The 24,022-nt window shown below is 47.2% G+C and overlaps 1 protein-coding gene across 1 annotated transcript in view; it reads right to left on the bottom strand.

The window, feature by feature from the left end:
- Positions 1-20,348, bottom strand: part of LOC133264979 (AF4/FMR2 family member 1-like) — a 29,011-nt gene extending 8,663 nt beyond the window's left edge. The window contains exons 1-10 of the mRNA XM_061445176.1: positions 20,344-20,348; positions 20,080-20,200; positions 18,589-19,494; positions 12,115-12,159; positions 10,726-10,812; positions 10,318-10,354; positions 9,894-9,945; positions 6,839-6,896; positions 2,794-2,844; positions 1,165-1,265 (exon numbers count right to left, since the gene is read on the bottom strand). Of these exons, the coding sequence (XP_061301160.1) occupies positions 1,165-1,265; positions 2,794-2,844; positions 6,839-6,896; positions 9,894-9,945; positions 10,318-10,354; positions 10,726-10,812; positions 12,115-12,159; positions 18,589-19,494; positions 20,080-20,200; positions 20,344-20,348 (1,463 nt within the window). The remainder of the gene's footprint in view (positions 1-1,164; positions 1,266-2,793; positions 2,845-6,838; positions 6,897-9,893; positions 9,946-10,317; positions 10,355-10,725; positions 10,813-12,114; positions 12,160-18,588; positions 19,495-20,079; positions 20,201-20,343) is intronic.
- Positions 20,349-24,022: the final 3,674 nt, after the last annotated feature.

Below are 24,022 nucleotides of genomic sequence, written 5' to 3'. Positions count from 1 at the left end.
ATCTCAGTACATCCATTAGAAGCACTGCAAACGCTATGCTGGAATAAAGGAGAAATTCCCGGCCATAAAGGCCCCCTGAAATTCCAGACAGAGTCATGATTCAAAACACACGCTTGTCTGCCCATTAAGTCACAGATACAAAAAGACAAAACCAACAAGATGATTTTAGTGGAGAAGGGAAATGCTCGCCACCTGCCTAGAAAGCATTTTAAGGCTACTTCTGTTTCTCATGAAAGCAGAAATAATGAACTCTCTGAGAGTTCAAACATCACAGAATAGAATCGTAGTTTGGTTTGGAAGGGACCTTTAACACTTGTCTAGTTCAACTCCTCTGCAATGAGCAGGGGCATCTTCAGCTAGACAGCAAGTTCTCTTGCCATCCCCTGAAACACCTCAACTACCATGCAGAACAAGCAGATGCCACTCCCCATAGAACAGCTAACACCCCCCAGATCATCTAGAGCAATCACCTGCTGACAGATTGCCTCCACGGAGGTTTGGAGAAGGGGAATGACTCCTGCATCCCAGCAGGCAGGCAGTCTACCGCACTGTATGGAACTCAACCAACAAATCTGGTTGGCACAAATATGTTTCCTGCATCTGGTCCAAAAGGCAGCAGCGCAAAGGGTTGCCTACCAGCTTAAAAAGACAAGCAATATGGGCACAACTGGCAATTACATTTCCTGCAGCATAAAGAGATATCCCGAGCTACGCGCAATACACGGATCAGAGCATACGGTAACGGAAGCTGCAGGATGGGAAGCGTTTAAAATCATGTCCATCTCGACGGTTAGAAATCTGGACAAATGCCACAACATTCAACGCTTGTGCAGCAGCGAACAGCATGAATGGGAGGACGATCGGCCACTGCAACATCAGCTTATTCTTGAATGGTTAGAACCATAATCCTCAGCATTAAGAAGGGATCGGAAACAGGTGACACCCAAGTATCACTTCACACCTGCAACAAATAATAAGGTGAATAAATTCCATTCCCACAGCCACCTGGTGGGTTCCAGGAGTTAAAGACAAATCTTCAGCAGATGAAGCCTCAGGAGGCACATTACGTTATAAGCAAATGTGTGAGGACAGAAGATACAGTTCCTTGTTTAAGACACACTCACTTTCGTGCATCTTTCTGCCATTCCACCACCGTATACTCACTTCAGTTTCTTGGAGTCTTTCTTAGGTGAAGAGTTCAGTGATTTTTTTTCTTTCTCTGATTTCAGTTTCTTCCTATTCGTCTCTTCGTCCACCGCTTTCCTCTAACAGGAAGAAAGAAAACCAAATCACTCAGGTTTTTAAAGTTCACGTAAAGTATAAACCAATGCAGCTAAGTTTGATCAATTCTTGTTAGAAGTATTGAAAAGATAGTGGAACCAACAAAGTGGAAACCCAGACCACAGCAGATACAGATTTCAGGTTCACTGAGCAGTATCCTAAGATGACATTTTATCTCCTTCTGCTTGGATATTTTGTAGTGGCAGAGACGGAACTGCTCAACCTCTTGCGGCTAATAGTAATCAAAATTAAGGCACTTCCATTGCTCAAAATAAGCATTGCATCTGTTCTGGCTGGGCTTTTTTTCTTCTACTTGGTATGAATTATACAGAAATGTATTCAGATTCCTCCTGATGTAGTCATGTGATAAGCCTCCAAGGACAGATGCATGCTTACATAATACAGACAGTGAGGCTCTGAGGGGGGGGGTCCTGAAGTCAGACGCTCAGACTGCCAGGCAGGACATGTCTAAGATCAAACAGCTCCTGCCTTGGGTCTTCTGAGGCAGCAGGAGAAGTGACAGATTTACTGCCTCTTCACCTTTCCCCCACTGCTCTGCACAAGGGGGACTGCTGGGGTCTCTCAAATTTCTTCACGATTTCCCCACCCTCCTGAATTCTCCCCTACAACTATGGGAAGTTCAGAAAATGCCAAGACTAAACTAAACCCACATGGGAACCAGGCTTATTCACCTACACATGCTAAGCTACCCGCTTGGTGCGGACCACCAAAAAGGTATACAGGCACAGAAATATCCATAGCGAATACCCATCCACCATAAGGCTTGCAGCCAACTTTCTCTGTGCCTGCCTGGAAGCTTATTCACAGTCCCCTTTGGGAGATAGATAGCTTTCCAAAAACCACTTGTGAGCAATTACTATCTTTGCTAAATAAAGGGCTGCCTTTAATTCAAAGGAAAGCAACTATTACAGCAGAAGGACTCTGCAAGGATGTGTCTGGAAAGCCCCTTACTGGACATACGTGTCTTTTCACGTATGTCTGTTCACTGCTAGAACCACGACAGCTCCAGGGAAAGCCAAAGAAACCTTCTATGTATTTATCCAAGCACTGAGATCCAAAGCAGGGTTTAGGGATGGTTGTTACTGTCAGTGAACCTGCTTCAGTTAAAAGCTTGCATTTATGGAAAAGCAAAAGGCACGAAGCTTCTACCATCGCCCCTAAGGAATAACACAGTTCAAGCCTGCAGAATTCCTTTCTCTTTGTGTAAGCAAGCAATCACAACTGTTTCAGACTACTCCACACAGGAAAAGGCTATGCTACTCAGACTGAGCTTACTTGGCTAATGGCAGCAGAAGGGGCACCCATGGACAAAACTGAAAAGCACAAACTGGGATGGCTGGGTTAGTTCTTCGGGGCACACCCCCAAACTGCAGACAAGGTGCTCTCCCACAACAGACATTAAACGGGTAGCACAAATGACTGCACACTCTAGCAGGCATTTCAGATACTGTGCTGCTTTTAAATGGGTTGCAGGGAGAAGGGTGGGCTTACCTTGGTTAGGCAGTTGCCAGCCTGCCACTTACTGGAAGTTGGTGGGTCAGGCTGCAGGCAAAAAGAGAAAGGAGAGATGAAAGACTGAGGTCTTCATGAGCTATTTTCCTTCTAGCACAGCTTACTAGAACCCAGGAAAATTTCCTCTTTCAACTGTTTGAAAGAGCTTGAGAGACCATGAGACCGTGGGGATGCTCTAGCACATCGACATCTGCTTCAGAAACACGGACCCCATTTCTCCACAGGATCAGTCAAACGTCTTGCACAGCACTCCTGGATCACTGCTAGCCCTGCCTGTCACTCACTAAGACACCAGTCTACATGAAAGCTTCATCTTTGTTTGCCACTAACCAACCCTGCTGCAAACTGAGACAACATCTATAAAGAGCGTCAACTGTAAAAACAGATTAGGTGCTGTCCTCGCAACGCTTGCGCAAAACTTCCTGCACGCAGCACTGCTTTCAAAGCGACAAGAACCTGTGCCAGCTGTCACACCTCTCTGCAGTCTGACAGGTCGGCTGTCAGGCTCCTGTGGTTTAACCATGAGAAAACCATTTACCAGAATTGTATAGCACATCAAGTCCGGCCTCTTCCCACTCCTCTGCCTACACAGCCCAACACACGCTTCCCTCCGCATCAAGCAAGGCATAAGCAATGACCGAGGTCTGAAGGCCTCTGGAGTCAGTCAGATAACAGAATGGGATTGCTACAAGCCCTGCCTAATCTAACAGCAGTCTGACATATTACAGTAAAGCCAACTAACCCTGAACCAGACAACAGAAGCTGCAAATCAGACACAATTCTCTAGGACCCATGCTGAAACTACCATGTGTGTGTCAGCATCACTCAAATGTGTAGCTCATTGTCTGGACACCAGAGCACAGCTATGCTCTTGCCCACATCAGTTCTCCTCAGTCACAACTCTGCTTCCAAGAGGAACCACAGTTCTTCTCCAAAAAGACAGCCTCTACTACATGAAAAGTTTACCGAGACTCCTGGGTCCCTTCCGCTGTGATTTTCTTCTCTATCCACATTCAACTCGCTGTAGAACACGTCGATAAACAAGACATGTCCTCAACTTTCTTTGAGTGAAACTACCTAGAAAACCGGTTTAAAACCCAGTTTGTTTCCCCATGGGTTTAGGGGTTTTCATTAGGTTTTCCAAACACTAGACTTCTGTTTAAGAAGAAGAAGGAACTATGGCCTGTAGGTCAAAGTCTGTGCTTTTGCATGGGAAGAACTAACTATAAACAAACAGGCCGTGTGCACTAACTTGCTCCTCGAGCATCATGGATGAACAATTTGCTGTATAAAACAAGGATAAACCATCAGTGGCAAATAGCTGATCATTGGCAAACAGTGGCAAATAACTTCACTGGAGCAAGAAGGGTCTTTCAATGGAGGGTTCTCAGGACAAAGCAGGCAGCATTTGGTAAAAGAAGAGAAGCACATAACATCTGCTTCCTTCCAAAGACACCCACGTTGCAAAGGGCAAAGTCTGTAACTGAACTGCTGGAGGGTAAAGCGTGTAGATCCAAGATGAGAAAGATACTCCTTTTCAAAGTCTGTTTTCTGCACATAAAATTTTCCCCGTTGAGGTGCTTCTCAGGTAAAAGACAGGAAAGCTAGGGCTGGCGGAGGGGGAAGAAATAAATTATAGGGTTTCTGGGGTTTGTGAGAGCACCTCAAAACTGTCAGCAGACTGCTTACATCAGCTGTGGTCCATAGGATATAGGCATGCGCTTCCCTTCCCACTGGCCTGAGAACGTTTTGCAAGCTGGAGGAACTGTCTGAAACCATGGGACACGAGCACTTCCGCAGCAGACTTTTAGAAAATGCATGCTCTCAGTAATGAAACCTTAAGGCACCACATTCTGTTTGTCTGCTTTTCCCAATAAAAGCCTCAGAATTGCCAGTGCAGCACTATCTGAGCCAAATCCAACAGAAGCAAGTCTAAGCACATTCCAGCCCTTCCTGCAGGTCTGATCACTTCAGCTGCAATCTGGGAGAAGCTCAATCTGTCACTTGTGCACAGGAGCTGCACTGAGAGAGGGGCTCCTCTTAACCTATCAGGAAAGTGGTCTTATCCTGAAGCAGTCCATAGCTGTAGCACCCAGAAAAGCCCCGTGAGCAGAGGTGGGTCCCAGACACCCCAGACGAGCTGTGCTGCTCATCTGCGCCTTCCTTATGTTTTGCCAGTGAAGTCACTAATTCCTCAAGGAGTGCTAGACAAACACTTCAAGGTTAAGCAGGTAAAACTCTAATTATGCTGTTAACAAGGGTTATAGAATTGATCAATTCTAGAAGGGGAGCAAAGGGCAGGAAAAGTCTGATGATGCAGCATAGACGTCACAGGGACACCTGAGCCATGAGAGGATTTCAGGTCTCCTGTCCTGGCTGCATTCAGACAGCGGGGAGGCTGAGGCAAGAGGCTGTATTAAGCAGCCTCTGCATTTTATCTGCATTCACCTCAGGCGCTGACGCTCTCAAAGGTTCCTTGGCTTCACTGCCACTTGTCTCTGAGTCTGAAGAGCTGTCTGAGTCACTGGTGCTCCCTGAGTCACTGGTGCTCCCTGAGCCACTGGTGCTCCTTGACTCCGAGCTGCTGGAATGTGCTGATGCTACAGTCTTGGCCTGGGACTGTTGGACACTGCAAGGCCACCATGAGATAAAATTAGAAAGCAGCATAGGTGAAGTTTCTTGTTATATTGACATGACAAGATTCAAAACTAAAACTGAAACCCCTGTTTTGGTACTGAGACGAGAAAGGATAAGGCCAAGGAATACAGTGCCATGCTCAAAAGATAAAGCACCGGAATAAAAAACCTCTAGAAGTAATAAAACCTCCAACTCTATAACCAGGTCAGAGAAATCTCTGAGCAGGACTGCTGCAGTCTGCAGCTGCATTTAGCCAACTGAATTTTAAAAAGGAACCAAAACTGGCAAGTGCTCTTTTGAAAGCCTCATCCCTCAAAAGAAAAGGGTGCCGTAAAGGCTAACGACACAGAAACATCCACGCCAGGATGATTTCTCTTTTCTATATTCTTCCCATAAAGTTTTCAATTCATCTGTGTTACTTGGGCAAGGTGCTGGAACTGCTTCTTTAACAACCACGTCAAGCACCAGCAGTTTTTGCAAGACTCTCCTCTCTTCAGGAGTGTTTTCCTCCAGCACTGGCAACAGGAGTGAATGGAACTGAGGAAGAGCCATGACTTGGATGCAGTCCTTTGTTTCGAAATGGGCTTGTGAATATTTTTTTTTCTCTTTGAAACTTGTTCCATACGTCAGAATCAACACATTTGTATGGATTGGAGGCAAGTTTCTTGAAAATCTTGAAAATTCTGTGCTTCTCAACTTCTTGTAATACTGGCAGGTGGCCGTTACGTCTACCCTAAATATTGCTTCTGACTAACAATACATGGCAGGAACTACTTATAAGGAGCTGCCTTATCAGGAGGAGCTGAAACAGCCTCCGTGAGTCTACCCAACGCTTTTCCGTTCTTCGCCTGCTTGGCTGTTTTGGGCTTCCTTCTAAACTAAAACTGGACTCACACCTCACCCAGCACTACTACAACTGAGAATCCCCTTGGCTCCAGGGTGATCTTCAGATACTCTGGTGGAGGGCAAGAGAACTTGGGGAAATATAATTCTGGTTGATAAGAAAAATCCAGCATGCCTGGATTATTCATTTCTCATTGGAGCTTTCTGTAAAACCCCATACAACTAACGCCAATTTTCAACAGCAGCTTCGGGCAGCTAGAAACCAAATCCTGTAGCTACAGGAGAAACAAGGAACCCCTTACCCATGCACCCCATATATTAAGACGTAGTTTGTTTTTCCCTTCTTATTTAGTCTAGCTGTTAGTTCAAGAACAAAGCTGTACCTTGGAGGAGCAAGTGGATTGTCAGCAACCTGTTTTGTTCACAAAAAAGAAGGAGGAGAATGAGAGTAAAGGTTAGCTTAAGGCATTCGGAACAACGCAACAAGGCCTGATGATTTAAAGGCATGTCTGCGCGCCCAGCGTATAAAACATCTAAAACCGACTTGGTTGTCATCGCTGTCTTCGCTGTCACTGACTTGCAGGTCTTCCTGGAGCAGCACTCTGAAAGACAACCAGAAGATAAGTATCAGCCAAGGCAGACGTACTTTCAAGTACCAGACACTGAAAACGACTTGGTTTGTGTGTGCTTGCCAAAAGAAACCAACCTCCCACATTCTTTAGGAATGTTTGGCATTCTCTATCTGCTAAACCCTGTCGTTAATGAATGATAAAACGATAACACACAATCTAGGAACATTATATTGTACTTTTCAACTAATCTCAGGACATTTTGAAAAGGATGTCAGTATCATTGGCTGCCATCTACACACAACAAAGATGAAGCTCTGTGAGGGGAATGCTCCTCGCTTAAGTTTGTCCAGCGCACTAACGCAGCAGCACAGGGTGGAAGAACTCTGATCCTTGTACATTAAGAGAGTGGCGTGCTATTGGGCTGCACTGAGTCCCCAAGGGACAGAAAGCATCATCTGTGCACCAGAAGCTGCGTGCGCTCATGCTCTCTGCTCTCAGGGGCTGCAAATGTTTTTCTGTCACAAGGGTTCTCTTTTTGCTGCTCAAGTGTTCTACCGTACATACGTAAGTAAATGCCAAGGGCAAGCCTCCCTCCTCTTTCTTCTCTACACAATGAATTTGATGCTCCTGCACATCTCAGCAATAACTGTAAATCAAGCAGTTCAGACACTCCAAGCAGCTTACAAGTGGGGAGTCGCAAACTCTCTTTTACTATTGCTAGAGAGCAGGCTGCCTGCAAATGTTTCTAGAAGCATCATTTCGTCCTCTGCCTGCAGGTGGTAACTACTGCTTGCTATTTCAATGTATTACTGAAGGCCTCGAGAGGCTGGAAGGGAAGGATCTGTGGGCGGGGACCCAGCCTTCCCCCAGGTGTTATTCTCCTCTGGAAATCACACAGGCATATTCAAAAGGAGCTGGAAAACAGACAGGCAAAACTCCTGCTGTTCGAAAGTACAGTGATTCAAATCCTGAAACTAGCTGGAGACCAGCTCCTCAACCCAGAGAATTACACAAGTGTCATTTCAAAACGGGATGAAAGCTTGGCCACTGACACAGGGATTTTGATCAATCAGGTCAAAGCTGCGTTTATTTCAACCTCATTTCCAACTAAGGGCTTTCTGTGAGAAATTTCTCTCATGCCCAAATAAGAAAAGTAAGCCTCCAACCCCTCAGGACAAGACATTTTAGAGCAGGAAAACAAGTAAGAAAGATTCCCAGGAAACCACATCCACCTTGAAAAGTGGGGGCAGAGTTTGTGTTCCTGATACTTGTGGGGAAAAGGAAAACGACACAAAACTTCACGTTCTTTCACGCCTTCATGTCCGATTATGAACAAAGCAAAAACCATTTACAGCTCTGGAGGTCACCTCTGATGACCCTGAGGTGACCTTTGCTTTCCTAATTCTGCGACATCGGAGGAGTGAAAACCTTGAGTCAAAAAAGTGATTCCCTCCTTTAAGCACAGTTCCCACAAAAGAGACACGCTATTTTACAGTCACACCAAAGCAGCTGCCATGCACGGAGATACTCTCCTTGAAACAGGACCACATTTACTGCCAAAGCTGACCACGGACTCCCAACAAACAATTCCACAAATCAGATGTGACAAATCCACTCTTGTCCACTGAGCAGGATGGCGCGAAGAAACCCCAAAGGTCTCCTGTGTCTACCAGTACAGAGCCAACCCTTGCCACACAGATGATGCCTGTTGAAAAGGCACCAACCCCACAGTCCCCGAGTACCTTACCCTGATGCACAAGAGGTTCTCTGCGCACACAGACTTTGGTTACACCCAAAGGCCTACCGCGCTCTCTTTGCATTTGGCCCGTGCCATTGCCCTGTGGCTGCCTTAATTAGCTCATGCCTTAACAGACGCCAGGTTTTCATTTGCAGGACCTGTTCTTTTCCAGCTTAGATACACACCATCAATCTCCCTCCAAAGCTATAGAAAAGCTCTGTTAGTGAGAGAAGGAGCACTAAAATCAGCATCGCTTGAAAGCAAAGGCTGGTCCTTCCCCGCCAGCTGGGCTAAAGATGCATCACCACAAATGAGTGAGACATTTCCCCTTTTAAAAGAAGGGCTCTTCCATTCCAGCACTGCCAGGTGCTAACTTCAGGCTGTATTCAAGAATGAAAGCCGTCTGGGAAACCCTTGCACGCTCTGTAAAGCCGAATGCTTAATTTGGGCACACGAGCACCCTGGGATTTCAGGGCTGCTTCAAATTAAGCAGCACAAGCGCTGTTTGTTTTCAGCCAGCTACACTTGGTAAGGCAAGCTACTCCAGGCAGCTGGATTTTCAGTCACGTGTGATTTAAACAGCAAAGAAAGCAAGCCCTGTTGTGCGAGTGAAAACAGAAAAACAAAGAGGAAGGGATGCATCGGTTCAAGGGACAGGTGCAGAGGAAGTCCCTGGGGAAATCCTTCTTGACTCCATTTTGAACATTAGCCTAAGCCACCCTCTTCCTCCCACTTCAGCTGTCTTTGCTGACTGTGGGTACACTGGCTCTGAAGAGCCTGCACGGACGCTGAGCAGAGAGGGGATGTTGGCGAAGGACAGAGGTACGTACCATGCCGAAGTTACAATTCTGGACCTCTGCGCTAAGAAAGGCGTATTTTCAGATTCTTGTCTACAGTAAAAGTCTCTTCTCTCTCTGCTGCCTGGAAAACTGACTCAAGCTCAAAAGGGATTTTTACAGGCAGCTGAGAAGAGCTGAAAAAGATTGTCTGTGGAGGAAGGCAGAGCCTGCAGCAGTTGAAACGAGTATGTTTAACAGCGCAAAGAAAAGTCCCAGAAGTCCTTCAGGAGGAGCAAGCTGGGGTGGAAGAAGGAGCAGCAAAAGAAAGAATGGATTAAAGCAGCAGCTAACTACTCAGGAAGACACTATCCCACACTACCAGCCAGGGGAGGCTCCTCTGCAGAATGTCAGAACAGCACGAAAAGGGTTGAGTTTTACAGACCTGACAGAGCTTGAGTGCAAGACTCTACAATCTCAACCAAGAGATGGCAACTGAGTCTGGTTACTTACGATACTGTTGTCTGAGAACGAGGCAACGTATCCGAAGGTCCATCGTACTGTCCTGTAAATCAAAAGAGAATCAGCGGGGTTTATCTGCCTCACCGGTAGCGTATTTTACCCTATGGTCTCTGAGCATCAGGTTAGAAAGTCACTTTCTTCCAGGACGTAACTGATTGCCACTGAGATTATTTATCACTCCAAATGGGGCTTCCTAATGAAATACTGTTTGTTCTCTGCTGAACTGCTGCCTTAATTTCTAGGTAAGGAATGCATACAGTCTCTTCAGCATTTTCTAAACTCATCAATGTTTAACAAAGCACAGGAAACCACGTCCCTTAATCAAGGTAAACATTTGATGTTCTCAATGTATGACACTCAAAACCATCTCTCAATACACATAGAACAGTGTGCTTTCCTTTGGATTTCTACTTACTCTGGTTCTGTGCTACACATCCAACAGGCTGCGACTCCTAGAAAGCAAGCACAAGGTGCAAGTTGAGAATCAAATACATCATCTCTCAATAGCAGCGTATCAGTGATCCGATTTCCTTGTGTTTGTTACTCTAATCGATACTTTGAGCAACGTGACAAAGAATAACTCCGAAGTCTCCAATAGTCTAAGCTTGCCTGATGTAGCTTAGCACGGACAGAAGTGATGCATTGCAAGTAACCATCACACAATTCAAAATCCATTGTGACTTCTAAAGATAATTTCTCCTAAAAGCCTTTACCTATGAAAGGAGGTGCAAGAGTTGGAAAGCTCATCAGATGAAAGTACGTGCAAGAGTTGGAAAGCTCTCTTCTAATTTATCAAAAGCCTTGGCAAAAAGAGGGTGTTTACCTTAGTTGGTAATGGAAATTTGGAAGGCTCTGCAGTAGGAGGAGTAGGAATATCTGTCAGAAGAGGTGGCCATGACTGGGTCATTTCCTGGAAAGCAAATGACAGAAGTGGGTTACAGTATTTTTGCTGATACAGGCAACTGAAGTTGTACCTCAAAGACATTTATATTCATGTACAATAAAAAGCTGAGCCCATCGTAAACCCAAGAGGCAATACCACAGCAAGAAGCCCTCTTGGAGCTCAGCGAGCCAGACCGTCATGAGCACTTGCTCTTTTTCTCCAAGCATACTTGCATTGCCCAATTAGCAGCAACCTCAGTGAACCTTGTAGAGAGTTAAATACTTCCTATGTTTGCAGGATTAGGCTATCACAGTTAATAAAGGGAAAAGGACATAAAACCTGTCTACCAGTAGCTCTGGACTTTTTCAAAGTTCAGGAACTTCCTATTATGTTCCTATTACAGCAACAACACCCCCCTGAAAGGCTTTTCAAAACTCAAGGGGGTCAGCTAGGGAGCTCTGACTGCCAGCCATTCCTCATGCTATTCTACCTGAAACACTGCCTTTTGCTCTGACTGGCCAAGATGCCTTTGCTGCAGAGCTCCAAGATGTGGTTTCAAACCAAAGAGAGCGACTGCCTGATGGGCTATGTCTTTAGGAGCCTTTCTGCCCTGCTGCCCTGCCCTAACTCTCACCCAGGGACCAGCTAGTTGGGCTAAGACATGGTCCGGCTAAGAGTAGAGCACACAGACCGCAGCCAGGAGATAGGGATCAACCTCCAACCTGCCTCTTCTGGCACCACAGCTGGACACAGAGGACTGGGCTAAAGCTTTGGCTTGCACTGCAACAAACACGTGAACAGCCTAGCACAGACAACGATCTTCGTCTTGAACATACGCTAAAAAACCTTAATGGGGGTCAATCTAGACAAAACCTTTGGGGAAGCTGGGGCTCAGAAATTCAGAACCACTCTGTTGAAATCACACAAGACAGACTTTTCTTGTCTCCCTATTAAGTTTAAATCCTGAAGAGTGTAATACTCACTCCCAGAAATAAAGGAACTCATATGACCTGCCACCCTCACCGCCTCTCCTGGAACACTTATCTTATTTGCACTCTGTGCTCGGTGAAAGGGTCCCATGTACTCAGACCCAGCTGAGTACTGGCAGCCTGTGCGCTGCCCACAAAGCCATCTCTGACACAGGTTGCAGAGGCAGTTTTGCATTAAGAGCTGGCTCAGATTGGCGCAAATGTACCATAATTACAGGGACAGAGAAGCCCAGTCCAGCAGCAGTGCCATGCACGCGGTGATATTCCTCCTCCTCCCCCCACCACTACTTCAATGTATACAAAACACAAACACGTCGATATATTATTTAAGAGCACCTACCTTCAAAATTTCCTTAACGGCTTGGGCATCCCAGCGGAAGGTTTGCTACAAGCAAATAAAAAGAAGGAAGCAGCATGAGTTTCTTTGTTCCTTTACCAGCTGACTGAGATAAACAGAGGCACTCATCAAACGTTTGCTTACCAACAGTTCTACAAAGGCCACGGGAGTCCCTTAATAAGAAAAGACTAAAAAGCCCCATCAGAAGGGCACTTTATTCTACAAAGCCTGTTGTTTTCAAGTCTTTAGTAGAAGATATATTCCAATAAAGATGAGAAAGAACCAAAGTGAAAGAGAGTTCATTAAACAGTGGTGCTTGTCCAGCTGACAGGATTCCCCCTGCTTCCTAACTGGTGTCCTTCTGTGCACCCACGTGCACTCAGCAGAATAAGAAGCCAGTATAAAGCCCTAAACTGGGAGCAGGCAAAGTAAAGGTGGCTGTTAAGTGGAAGAATAACCCACCGGACTCTTAAATGCCAGCTCCTGGACTCAAGGGAACACCAACTGTGATTAGAAAAGTTGAAAAGCAGTATGACTAACTTGTGCAGTTCAGGATAAAACCTTGAATGCACCGCCGGGTTAGAGCAACACGGGGAGGAACTAGTCTGCCTTCACTACAACAGGCTTGCACAAATGCACAGGTGCACACACCCGCAAAAGAAGGGAGGGAGATTTTCATGCAGAAAACAATTTAAGAAATGCACAGGCATTCTGTTCAAGCTGCACAGCAACTGTGTGACAAAACTCTCCGAAATACCTCCAAGTCCTCTTTTCACCAGCAATTCCAAAAAACCCACACACTTCCATAAGCACATGCCCTGAGGCTTACAGAGATCTCTTAGACACACTAGAGAGGGATGAACAAGGAACTCAGGATAATAAGAATCACCCCAAAGCAAACTAAATTGCTTGAGGAACCACCTGGTACACAAAGGAGATGTCCACTGGCCATGATGTGTGGGCCAGACACCCAGCCATCAACCAGAAGCAGTGCAGTGCCCCAACCAGGCAGTAACTCAAGACAGGGACGGCATCAGCCTGCCCGGCACTGCCGTCTTTTGTGGCAGACTCAGTTACAGCCTCACAGCAGGAGGCACCAGTAGCCTGCTCCTTGGTCTCGGTGTGATAGCTGGAGGCGGAAGGGCAAAGCACGAGAAGCATTGACAGAATAGTGGCAAAAGCCCAGCTTTCTCCTCTCTGCACAATGCAGTCAACGCTCGCCAAAGCTGGGAAACTCAGAAAGTGGGCATCTTTTTGAAAAGAAGGTTTTGCCACAGATACTACAAGGAATAAGCAGCGCTGGTTTGGGGTAATGGCTGAAGAGCTTTTAAGGCTGCTGCTTTTTATCAAAGGTATTCCATTAGAAATTACAGCACACATTTTTATTCCACTCTGCCAAGGTGTGCCAAATGGAGCTGAAGGACCACACAGCTCTGGCATGTGGAAGTAGGGGGCTGAAGCTTGCTCCCTGATTTGTAAACAGCCTGCCTTGCCTAAAGACCTTTCTGCTCCTTCTCATTTCAGTAATTTCCGCCTGCTTATCTGTATGCCTCTGTCGTCACAGCCCACGTAGAGCTGCCCCTCTGACACCAATCAGCCCTGTGCTGCTTCTCAGTCCCTTTCACCTCAGGTGAAACTGGTGCCTGTAGATATGCAAGCAGCGTAGGTCAAGAAGAGCTAGAGCACGCAGGCATTTCCTATGTTGCCTGCTATCTCCTCCTAATTGAAATGGACTCGCAACGTGTGTGTGTGTGTGTGTGGCTCAAGAATACCAGCTACTGCTCTTTGCCTGGTTTCAGGCTAAATTATTAGTGCTGAGAAAACCCGAGCGAGCAGGATCAGAAAAGCCAATTTGAGTTCCATGCCCTTCACTGTGCTGGCAGTTTTCTTTGTTTCCTAATGAGAGCTTTGCCACTGCAGCTATCAATTATCAGCAGAGAAGGTCACCTCTTCAGGCTGCTGAAAATGTTTCCCATTTACAGCTGCTTCCAATTTAATACTATATTTTAATAGAAATATTTGGTTACAAATTTATTTTTCCATGTCAACCGCATGGGCTTTTGCCCCTTGAATGCAATGGGGATCACAAAACTGCATATGCATGAATGAAGACTTAGTTTGAATAGAACAGGCGGGGCAAGATCAGACCAAAACCTACCACCCTTCCTCACTTCATCTGTACGTGCTTCGCTAGCTCAGAGCGGGAGGAGATCTTGCATATTAAATGCACTCTCTGTTCACACACAAGTCACGCTAGGAATAACACACTAACTTACTCTTCAAAGTGATTTTCCACCTGCATTTCTGTGTTAAGAATCTACCCTCTAATACTATAGATAGATGCAAGATGCACACACATAGGGCACGCTTCCAAAATGACCCAGCCAACAAAAGAGACTGTATGTATTTTAACCAAGCCTCTAATCATCTTGATTAGGGATGCAATAATGTTCTGCTGTGTACTGAAAAAGCCTGCCAAAACTTGAAGCTACAATCAACTTGATGAAAACAAACACGTAAACACAGAAATCCATACAGGTTTTTGCAGGCTATCTTAAGAAACACCAGACACCAAAGCAGATGCTCTGCCAAACATTTACCACTAAAGAGATTATAATACATCTCTGATACAAAGACAGGTCCAACGATCTGAAGCATGGCTTACTCCATCCACCTGGTTTTAGAGGATGTGGTGACAAAGCTGCTTTTGGGGAAAGCTGAAGCAACCGTTCCTAGTTACCTATTCAGGAGAGCGTTTATTGGAACAAATACGAAGACTGTGTGAATATACCTGTGATTAAAATAATTTCTAGTCAGGCAGGCACCATCCTGCAAGCAAACTATCAGCATGGGTGGTCCTTAAGCATGTTTTTAAGGGATGTTTATCGCTTGCTGCAGACACAGTGCACTTGTTCAACAGATCTCTTTCTTTCATCCGCTCACCGATTCCCACAAGTGTTTGACGCATGGGGAACGTCTACCCTTTCTTAAGAGGGCAAACAAAACTGGCAGCTGCTGCAGTAAAAAAGGCCCCTGCAAGCCACAGGAGAACTGGCTACACAGGGGAAACCGCAACACTGGTGTCGAGCAAACAAAAGCAGCAAAACCGCATCAAGTACGGGAGGTACAGGCAGGTAGTTAACACAAGATTTTCTTCTGACTTCTTTCAGGTTCAGGAATTGTAGGGGTTGTTTTTTATATTTGTTTCTGTTTTAAAGTTCACACAAAAAGAGTTATTAGCCTTTTTATAAGGAAAAATATGGAACTTGAGCTGAAGCTTACCGAGGTGTCTTCGCACTGTTGCCTGTGGGCTTTGCACTAAGCCAATAACAAACCAGATAAAGTGTGCACAGACTTCGAAACAAGCTGTATTTTAAGGATGAGTATCCCTTCCCTGACTTCAGCGTGGGAATACTTGCACACCCTTAGGTTTCCCTTGGTGCTATTTTTGTATTGGCTCAAAACCATTCAAATCAGAAGCTCAAAAAGGGACTTTTGTTATCTAGTCACAAAATCTTGGTTGATATAATTTGTTTAAATTCTCAGATTGCACAGAGCTAAATATGTCTTTCATGACTGCTCCATGAATTATAGCTACAGACTTTAAAGGCCATTTTGTTACGTGGAAATTGCCTGAGGGTTCGTTGCTACTGCAAAATAACGTTCAGATACTGTTTGGCAGCCGAGTCCCCGTAGCAGCAGCTCGAGCTGTTCTACGAAATTCGGGAAGCTGCAGTCAGAGAACGACAAACCCATGAGCAGAGAAGGCAATTTTCTGAGCAGATTGCCTAAGGCTAGGATTAATTTTCACAGAGGGTTAATAATTACCGCAAGACGCACCGTTTTTAGCGCAGAAAATTCACTTCATTTCATCAAAAACACAATGGCCACAACAAACAAGACAAAAGGTGGAAGAGAGAAGGAAAGGCAAAATGCAACTCAAAGAAAACTGAAACGGAAACCCAACTTTCAAAAACCTTCCAATCCGACTGTCCTTGTGGAAAGAGAAGAAACTTGGTTCCAGTGCTGCACTAACAAGGCACCTCACACTGCAGCAGCTGTAAAATGTACGTTTGGGGATGCACTTGTTCAAGTTTTCTTCTAGCTTCAGGTAGCCAGCTGGGTGGGTTTAGCAGTGCAGGAGGAGCAGAAACAAGCAACGCATCCTACATCTCCCCTCTCACCAGCTTAGTTCTTGACCGTAATGGAGCAAGACTCTTGTAATTCCAGCAAAGCAAAGCTAAAGTCCATCTGCTTGCCATTGCTCCCAGCGTTAAGTTTCACTTCTACATTTCATGAAAAACAAAAACCATGCTATACTTTTTGCTTTATGCACACTAAAGCAATACTGAGGCACCACAGAAATGTACAGAATGGCTCTGCCTCATCCAGCGAGACAGAAATCTTCAAAGTTACATCAAAATCTACTTGTTCTCATATTTGTGTTTACGCTGCTCGCTTGGTTTTGACACCCGCGACTTCATGGCAGACTACAAATCAAAGCCACCAGGCTCAAAGTCCACAGGAGCCTTCTAAAATAATTTATCTGGGTGCTATTTCAGGTCCTCTGTGAGCCCCAGTTTAACCAGCAGGTTGCATGCAGCCAAGTCCCCTGTGGACGATTTCACAAGCGCGCTTAACCCATTCAAGTCCACTCCTCTCCTTTCCAAGGCAACCTAAAGTTGAGTCACTGAAACAATGCCATACCTCCAGGCACTCTCCTGCTTCTGTCCCAGGGTCAACCCAGAAGCCCCACTCACAGACAAGACAAGACAAGACAAGACAAGACAAGACAAGACAAGACAAGACAAGACAAGACAGCAGCTCCAGCCTGCCACCACCCTTGCTGCAGGTTTGAAAACAAACCAAACCGTTTCCATCAACTTCTACTCTTGCTTTCTTCAGCTGACAATGAAGGCTCCTGGCAATGGAAGCATTTTACATCAAAATGCTCAGTAAACAATGGGTGCACTGTCCTGTTCCTGCCTGGCTGCCTGGAGGAAATAAAACAGTCCTCAAAGATATTACATGCTTTTCTAACTCCAAGATGGATTATTTTGCTCAATCTCAAACTAAATGCATGGACCTCTTTCTTGTGTCCAAAGAGCTTCGGAGAAAAAGAAAAAAAATCACAGGTTTGCCTTCCTTTGCCTGAAGGTTTCAAGTTTCTCAGAAGCTCTAGCTTTACTTCCTAAAGCCATTTAACCACTTGAGGGTTTATGTACTGCTGGAGGTCAGCAGGAATCAGGCTATTAAAAGCTAAAAGGCATTTTGCAACAAAATTCTAGTCACTTAGATCCAAACCCAGCATAGCTACTGTTTGGTTGGGTTTAGTCTGTGTCTATTACTTGTTTCTTTTCAAACCTGGGCATTAAGGTACCTGTTAACTTCTCATCAATGTCATTTTGCCAGTTTCCTCTCCTTTTCCACAAGAAATTGCCTACAGCCGTTTGCAGCTGATCAACACCCTCTTCCACAAAAGGCAGAAGGCACCCACACTCTCCCTTTCTCCTACAAAGGCAAAACACAATCTTAAAACTCTCTCCACCTCTCTCCTTGCCCAGCTGCCTTAGGTCTCAGTCCTTGGCAGAGAAAGGACAAGTGCAGTGACCAGAACTAAGATATGCTCGAGCTTGCTGCCCAGGATGCCTTCTGCTGACAACAACAAACAAAAGAGCTCTGCTCCTTTTGCTCATAGCTGGGGGACAAGAAAGAGCCTACAGTCTTTCCCTGAATGCAGAATTTTAGAGGGCTTTCAGGGTCTTGCTTATGATTTACAATCCCACTTCTGCACTAAATTTCCTTCGAGAAACTGCTCAAAAAACATTCCATGGAGCGGGAAACAGAATGGTCTCGTGCTTCCCAAGGGCTAAGTCCATCTGGTAGAAATCTTCAGGATATTTTTTGTTTACATTGATACTTCCCTGAGGGTCTACAGTTACATCGTACAAACTCACTTAGGAGAGCCCTGTGGTGTTCACAGACAACTACCCAAAACCCCAAAAAGCCCAAAAACCTTCATCCTACCAGGTGACCATAGAACTCCCTGCACAGTCAGCTGTCCCAGTACTCAGCGAACATATGGGACTTCTACTCACCAGCACTGAGTACCGACGCTCTGCATGCACTGACTGTAGGTACATCACCCCCTGACCTCTCAGCGTATCATTTCCCCCCTTCTTCTTTTCAACAATCTTTACAGGCAAGACAAAAGTCACAGCAACAGAAGCAGTCGCTCTAACCATAAGGCCTGCTGCAGCCTCACTGATAAAACAGACACGGAATCATGGCGAGTGCTGCATTTTCACCATCCAGGTATCTCCCCCAGATGTACTGGCAAAAGGCACTCTTAAAATACACCTTCTAAAAGTGATAAAGTGTGCACAGCCATCAATGCTGCTTGTAGTCTCTGCCCTTTGGTGACCTGTCCTCCCATAGCTGAGCTTACCCTGCCAGCAACAGAGTCTCCTAACACACCTTTACGGGCTCAGAAGGGATTTCTGATTTGAATAGTCTGGCTCTGGCATTCACCTTCAGATCTGAGATCTTTTCAAAGGGCTCTCTATGGTATTCCTCCAGGAGAGGTTTGAGATCTGGCGATTCCTCTCGCGCCTGATCTTGGACATCCATTGGTCTCACACAGGCAGTTGGTTTCTGCTGCATCGCGCTGGGCTTTGATGGCAAAGCTGTAGGAACCGTCCGAGAGGAAGGCCGAGTGTTGCTGCTCAGGTCAATGTCTGAGCCGTCCTGACTTTCCTCTTCCTCTGATCCTGTCACTAGGTCCTGAAACGATTTTCTTTGACTGTAGGTCAGCTCCTGGCTTTTGCTGCTCTTTTCTGACTTGGAACTGACGTGCAGGTCGGAACGCAGAGGTGACAGAGGTTCCAGTGGAGGAGGCAAAGGTGTCAGAAATGAAGAAAATGAGAAAATGGAGTAGTCCAGATCATGAGCACGACCTTCACCAGCCGCACGCCTGTCACTTCCCTTGCGATGAAGACCTTCGTGACTTTCCTTGTCACCACAACTGCGTTTGCGACTTTGGCTCTGACCGTTGGATGAGCTGCCGCTCTGCACGTGCAAACCTGAATGCGGTTTTGTCCTTGATTGTGCCTTTTCGCAGGGACTTGAGCGGTGAGCAGGAGGAGCACTTACAGCCGTAGTGGGTGGATGGTGGGCTGTGTCGTGGAATGAAGGTGATGATGTAGGGCTGGTATTTTCATCAAGGGAGTGTGGGAAATGAGGTGCTTCAGGTGAGACCGGAGGAAGGACTTCCTGAAGCCCTAAGAAATTCCATTGGGTTTTGGAGTTGATGAGCCCCATGACATCCTCATAATTGCCCAGCACGTTCCGAATTTGGTTTGACAAGTCATCTCCTTTATGAGTCTGCAACAGAAGAACAGAGGCAGAAATGGAAAAAGCACGGACCCTCAACTTCAGGAGACTCAGCTCTGTAAGAGAGATTCGTCAGGATCTTAATTGCATCACCGTGTATCACCACAAGCAAAGTTAGGCAAGCTCATCTTGATCCTGCAGTGCAGTCCCTCCAAAGCAAGTGGGACTGCTCTGCTCACTCTTAGTTCTTCTGAGCCAAACTTGTAGGTGTGCCTGCAGTCTTCAGGAACACTAACAGCAGACCCGTTTGTTTCTATCACAGCTGCACACAGAGAGGCAGCCAAGCTGCTCTTGGGTGCTCTCCCTCAAATGCCCAAACTACAGGAAGTAGCCTCCAAATGAATCTGCCCAGCCCAAAGACCTTACTGTGCTTGCACCATCTTCAGAGCTTTAAACCCATACTCTGATGAGCTTAAGTTAAGCAGATGGGAAGATGCTGGTTCTGCACGTGTCACACTCAACTCTGCTACACCATATGCAGAAGCCACAGCTCTGCTCTTACGCTCCAACCATCTTTCCTCCTCTCCCTCCACCACACACACACCCCCACACCCCACACCCCCCCCCCATCATTACCTTGTAGGGTGCTGCAAAGACGGGAGGCTTCTCAGGGAGCTTGTTTTTCTCCTGCTGAGCCTCCCCAATTCGTCTCTCTCTCTCTCTAGCATGCAGCAGGTTTCTGTCCTCATTGCATAAGCTTTAGGAAAGAGAGAAAGAAAGGATGGTTAACGCTTTACACCACTGTTACCAACGAGTACCTACTGTGCTTCTCAGACAACAGTGCATGTCCAGCATGAAAGTCATTTTGAACAGGATGCTTACAGTTGGCAAATCAGTTACGTCATGTCACCGCATGGTGCTATAATACATACAAGGTACAGCAAGCATCCTTCTCAGGGCTTTCTACTCTTGATACCATACATCAAGAAAGGTGGGAAGGGAAAAACTATCCGTCCATTGAATCGTCAAACACTGGTTCCAGACTCTTTTCAGTGGTGCTCAACGGCAGGATGAGGACCAATGGCCACAAACTAAAAGTCAAGAAGCTTCACCCCAACGTGAGGAAGAACTTCTTTACATCAAGGGTGGCAGAGCACTGGAACAAGCTGCCCAGGAGAGTAGTGGTGGCCCCCTCTCTGGAGACATTCCAAACCTGCCTGGGCACCTTCCTGTGTCATCTGCTCTAGGTGGCCCCGCCTTGCCAGGGCGGGTGGGCTGTATGATCTCCAGAGGTCCCTTCCAACCCTCACGGTTCTGTGATTCTGTCTAACTCTTCACCTGAGGGTAAAAAAGAATCTACTATTTTGAAGGTGTTGCCACTTTCAGAGACTGAACTTTGCCAGCTTTATAAAGAGGCTTGAAAACTTAGTCTTTACTTTAAATTGGCAGTCAGAAAGCTGCTTGCTTACCTGCCAAACCATGCAGTTCCATTTAAAGCAATCGTGCAAATGTATTTAAAGTGGTGGTCTCAGAAATCTGGAAAGCACCAGGTCAAATCCCCCTGTTCCTCCTCAACCACATACGCATACACTCAATTCCGCCAGCCCCACATCAAAACAGCAATAAAGCTGCGTCACATGCGCAGCAGAATAAATTCACGGAAAGCCAGATACTTTAAACTACACCATCTCTGTGAAATACTCCTGCAAAATCTGGGACTATTAATGGACATTTGTCAAGCAGCAGCACGGAGGCACAGTATGTGGATGCAGGCATTGGCCTCCTCTCCTGCTTCTACTCTACTCACAGGCACACTATGTGGATGCATTATTTTTCTCTCTTCCCTCCTCTTTCTACCCTACCGCACAGTCTACTGCATACATGCAATTCCTATATTCTTCTTAGTACACTCAACTTCTCGAGCGTCCCAGTTTGGAAGGGAAGAGCTTTGCCTTCCCCACCACTGACATTTTCTCAAAGACCACACCGATGATCCCCTACTGAAGGTCAAGCTAGAGGCCTGGCTTTCCTGAAACAGTTAATCAAGAGGTCCAATTCCTGCAGAAGTGGCTTCCTGACACAATGTGAGCTATGGAAAACTGCTGTCTGATGGCAAGCTTCCTGCTAGGCCCTGCTCCCATGTGCCCTCCTGCCACCCAAGAAAACGGCTGTGTGACCTCCAAGACATCAAGCGTGTCCCTAGCCTTGGAGCCAAGCCAAGCTTCACAGCCAGCCAGTGGCACTAACACTTATGCTGTAGCCCCTCTTAGCACGCAGCCTATTAAAGCAACGGGCTGATACAGCAGGCCAGTAAATCATGCCAGTAAGTCATCATACAAAGGAAAGGGAAAGGATGCCGCAAACTTAAGCCTTTGCCACTTGAAGTGCTCCCAGTCTCCCCACATGCAGAGAGAGCAGGTAGTCAGAGCTAGAGAAGAGGTCAGCTGTTAACGAAGCAGCCAACCTTCCCGTCCTGCTTCCCCAAAGCTCAGGGCTCTGTCATCTTGCAGTCTGCAACGTAAAGCCACCTCTTGGCTTCAAGCCTGTCGAAAAGCACCACAGTGAAAACACACTGCGGAGCGCCAAACTTCTGTGCAGGATATACCACCAGTTTTAATTCCTTGTAATCATCCCTCGCCTGAAGCACAGGGGAGCAGGGTGGGGGGGGGGGGCTAAAGAGCAACGAGAGGAGTTTCTCCCCTTGGCATTTCTGACATGCTCGTTAAAGCATCCTAAAAGATAACAAGGCATTTAACGGGTACCTTAAACAGCACTGCGTCATCAAACACCGTGACTTCAGAAAAGCTGCCTCCCCCATGCCGAGGGTGAAGTTGACTTTAGACAGGATGCCCCCCGCCCCCCAGCAGCCAGAACACAGTCACCCGAAAACGATTTAACCGCCACTGCTGCATTCGCTTGAATTCTACTGCCTGACAGCAACGACATCGGACCCTTCGTTTCCGTACTCTTCTCTACAACCATTTCCCACCTATCCAGCAGACCTGCACACAGGCAGACGCAACCTCCCATTTACACTGCCAGTTCTCCAACCCAATCGAACAGAAACCATTTACCACCCCTTCAAACAGCGCTGCGGGCAACCACAGAAACCTGTTTAGGCTGGGCTGGCTACAAGAGAAAACCACCAAAAGAGATACGGACAAGTCCCCAGGGGAGGAGAAAATCAGTTTCCCAGTGTTGTTAACTTGCTGGGGAGGGGTTTGACAGCGAGAATTAGGACTCTGGGTATCCAGCTAAAAGCAGCTTTATGCTGAGCTGAGGCAGCGGCGCCTCAGTGAGCGAAACACATCAACGGAATCCAGCCAGGACGCCTCTCCACACACACCGCACCAACAGCAAACTCTGCCCGGCAAGGAGCGAAGGCATCATTACCACACCAACAGCGACACAAGCTCTTTAACGCCCTACCTCGACTGGGCAGCCGTCGCCAAGTTTAACGCCCCAAGTGTCTTCTCTCCATGAGTTCTCTCCCCAGCTACCCAGGCTCTACCCGGCTGCCAACGCCTCCTCGTCCATGTGGCGGTGCCGCGTCGCCCTCCTCCGGACGCCCGTCAGCGTGCGGCTCCAAGCGGCCACCGCACCGCAGCCCTCGCTCCCCGCAGCCCGGCGCCCCGAGCCCGGCCTGCCTCACACTCATCTTGACAGACATCCGGGCAGCCGCGCCCTCCTCCGGCGCCAGTCATGCCCGGCCGGCGACGAGGAGGACGATGCGGGCCTCGGCACTTTCAGCTGGGAGGGGGGAACTCACGGGGGGGACCGGACCTGACCACACGGCCCTCTGTGAAAAACCAAGATCTGGCTCGCAGCGTGCCAACATCAACCGCGGCCCGCTGCTCTTTTAGTCCTCTGTCGCTTTATGGGGAGCGGGTCTGGCAGCAGCTCACTGCCCCCACGAGTACCCGCACTGTGGTGCGCCCACCACCCTTTTTAGCAGCGCTGTCATGGTACGACCCAACCTCCTAAATTGGGCAGGCGGTTCTGTCAGTCAGCGCAGCAGAGCGGCGCGATTGGACAGGAGCGGGCGGGTGGGCGGGCACTGCCGCCGCCGCCGCGCACGAGTCTCTTCAGCCTGGCCGCTTGCAGCCGGCGCTCTGTGGACCGCGGGCGTAGCGCTGCGAGCGGCGGCTCCCTGCCCGCTGCCGCATCCCTCCCAGCGGCTTGCGCGTGTGCGTATGGGTGTGCAACGTTTGCTTGCTTTTGTAGAGGAAAAGAGGCTCGCGTGGCTTTTAGCGTTTTCAAAAGCAAGTACAGGACGCACGTGGCTACGCAGGTGTAGCGAATGGAAAGCCGAGGCGGCTGCTGCTGCTGCTGCTGAAGTTGCAACTGCCCATGCTTGAAATTGCAGGCTAAGAAACTTGGGGAAAATAAAGCCTCTGGTGGCGGTTTGTAGACTCACTCGAAAGCAGATTTAAACCAACACTGAAGCAAGGTTACACTCCTCATTTTCTGGTTCAGGGCACAACTCCCATCAAAGCACTGGGCAGATAACCAGGGAACAGTTTATACCCCATTTATAGCAAATAGTAAATTACAATTTTAGAGGCCATTTACAGAAAGC

The sequence above is a fragment of the Pezoporus flaviventris genome, unplaced genomic scaffold, assembly GCF_033815535.1.
Source record: "Pezoporus flaviventris isolate CSIRO_AGI_PZ_B2104156 unplaced genomic scaffold, CSIRO_AGI_Pfla_v1 ptg000002l, whole genome shotgun sequence".
In the NCBI taxonomy this organism is placed as follows: domain Eukaryota; kingdom Metazoa; phylum Chordata; class Aves; order Psittaciformes; family Psittacidae; genus Pezoporus; species Pezoporus flaviventris.
Note: the sequence above shows the minus strand (reverse complement) of the source record. Positions and strands in the feature narration are given on the sequence as shown.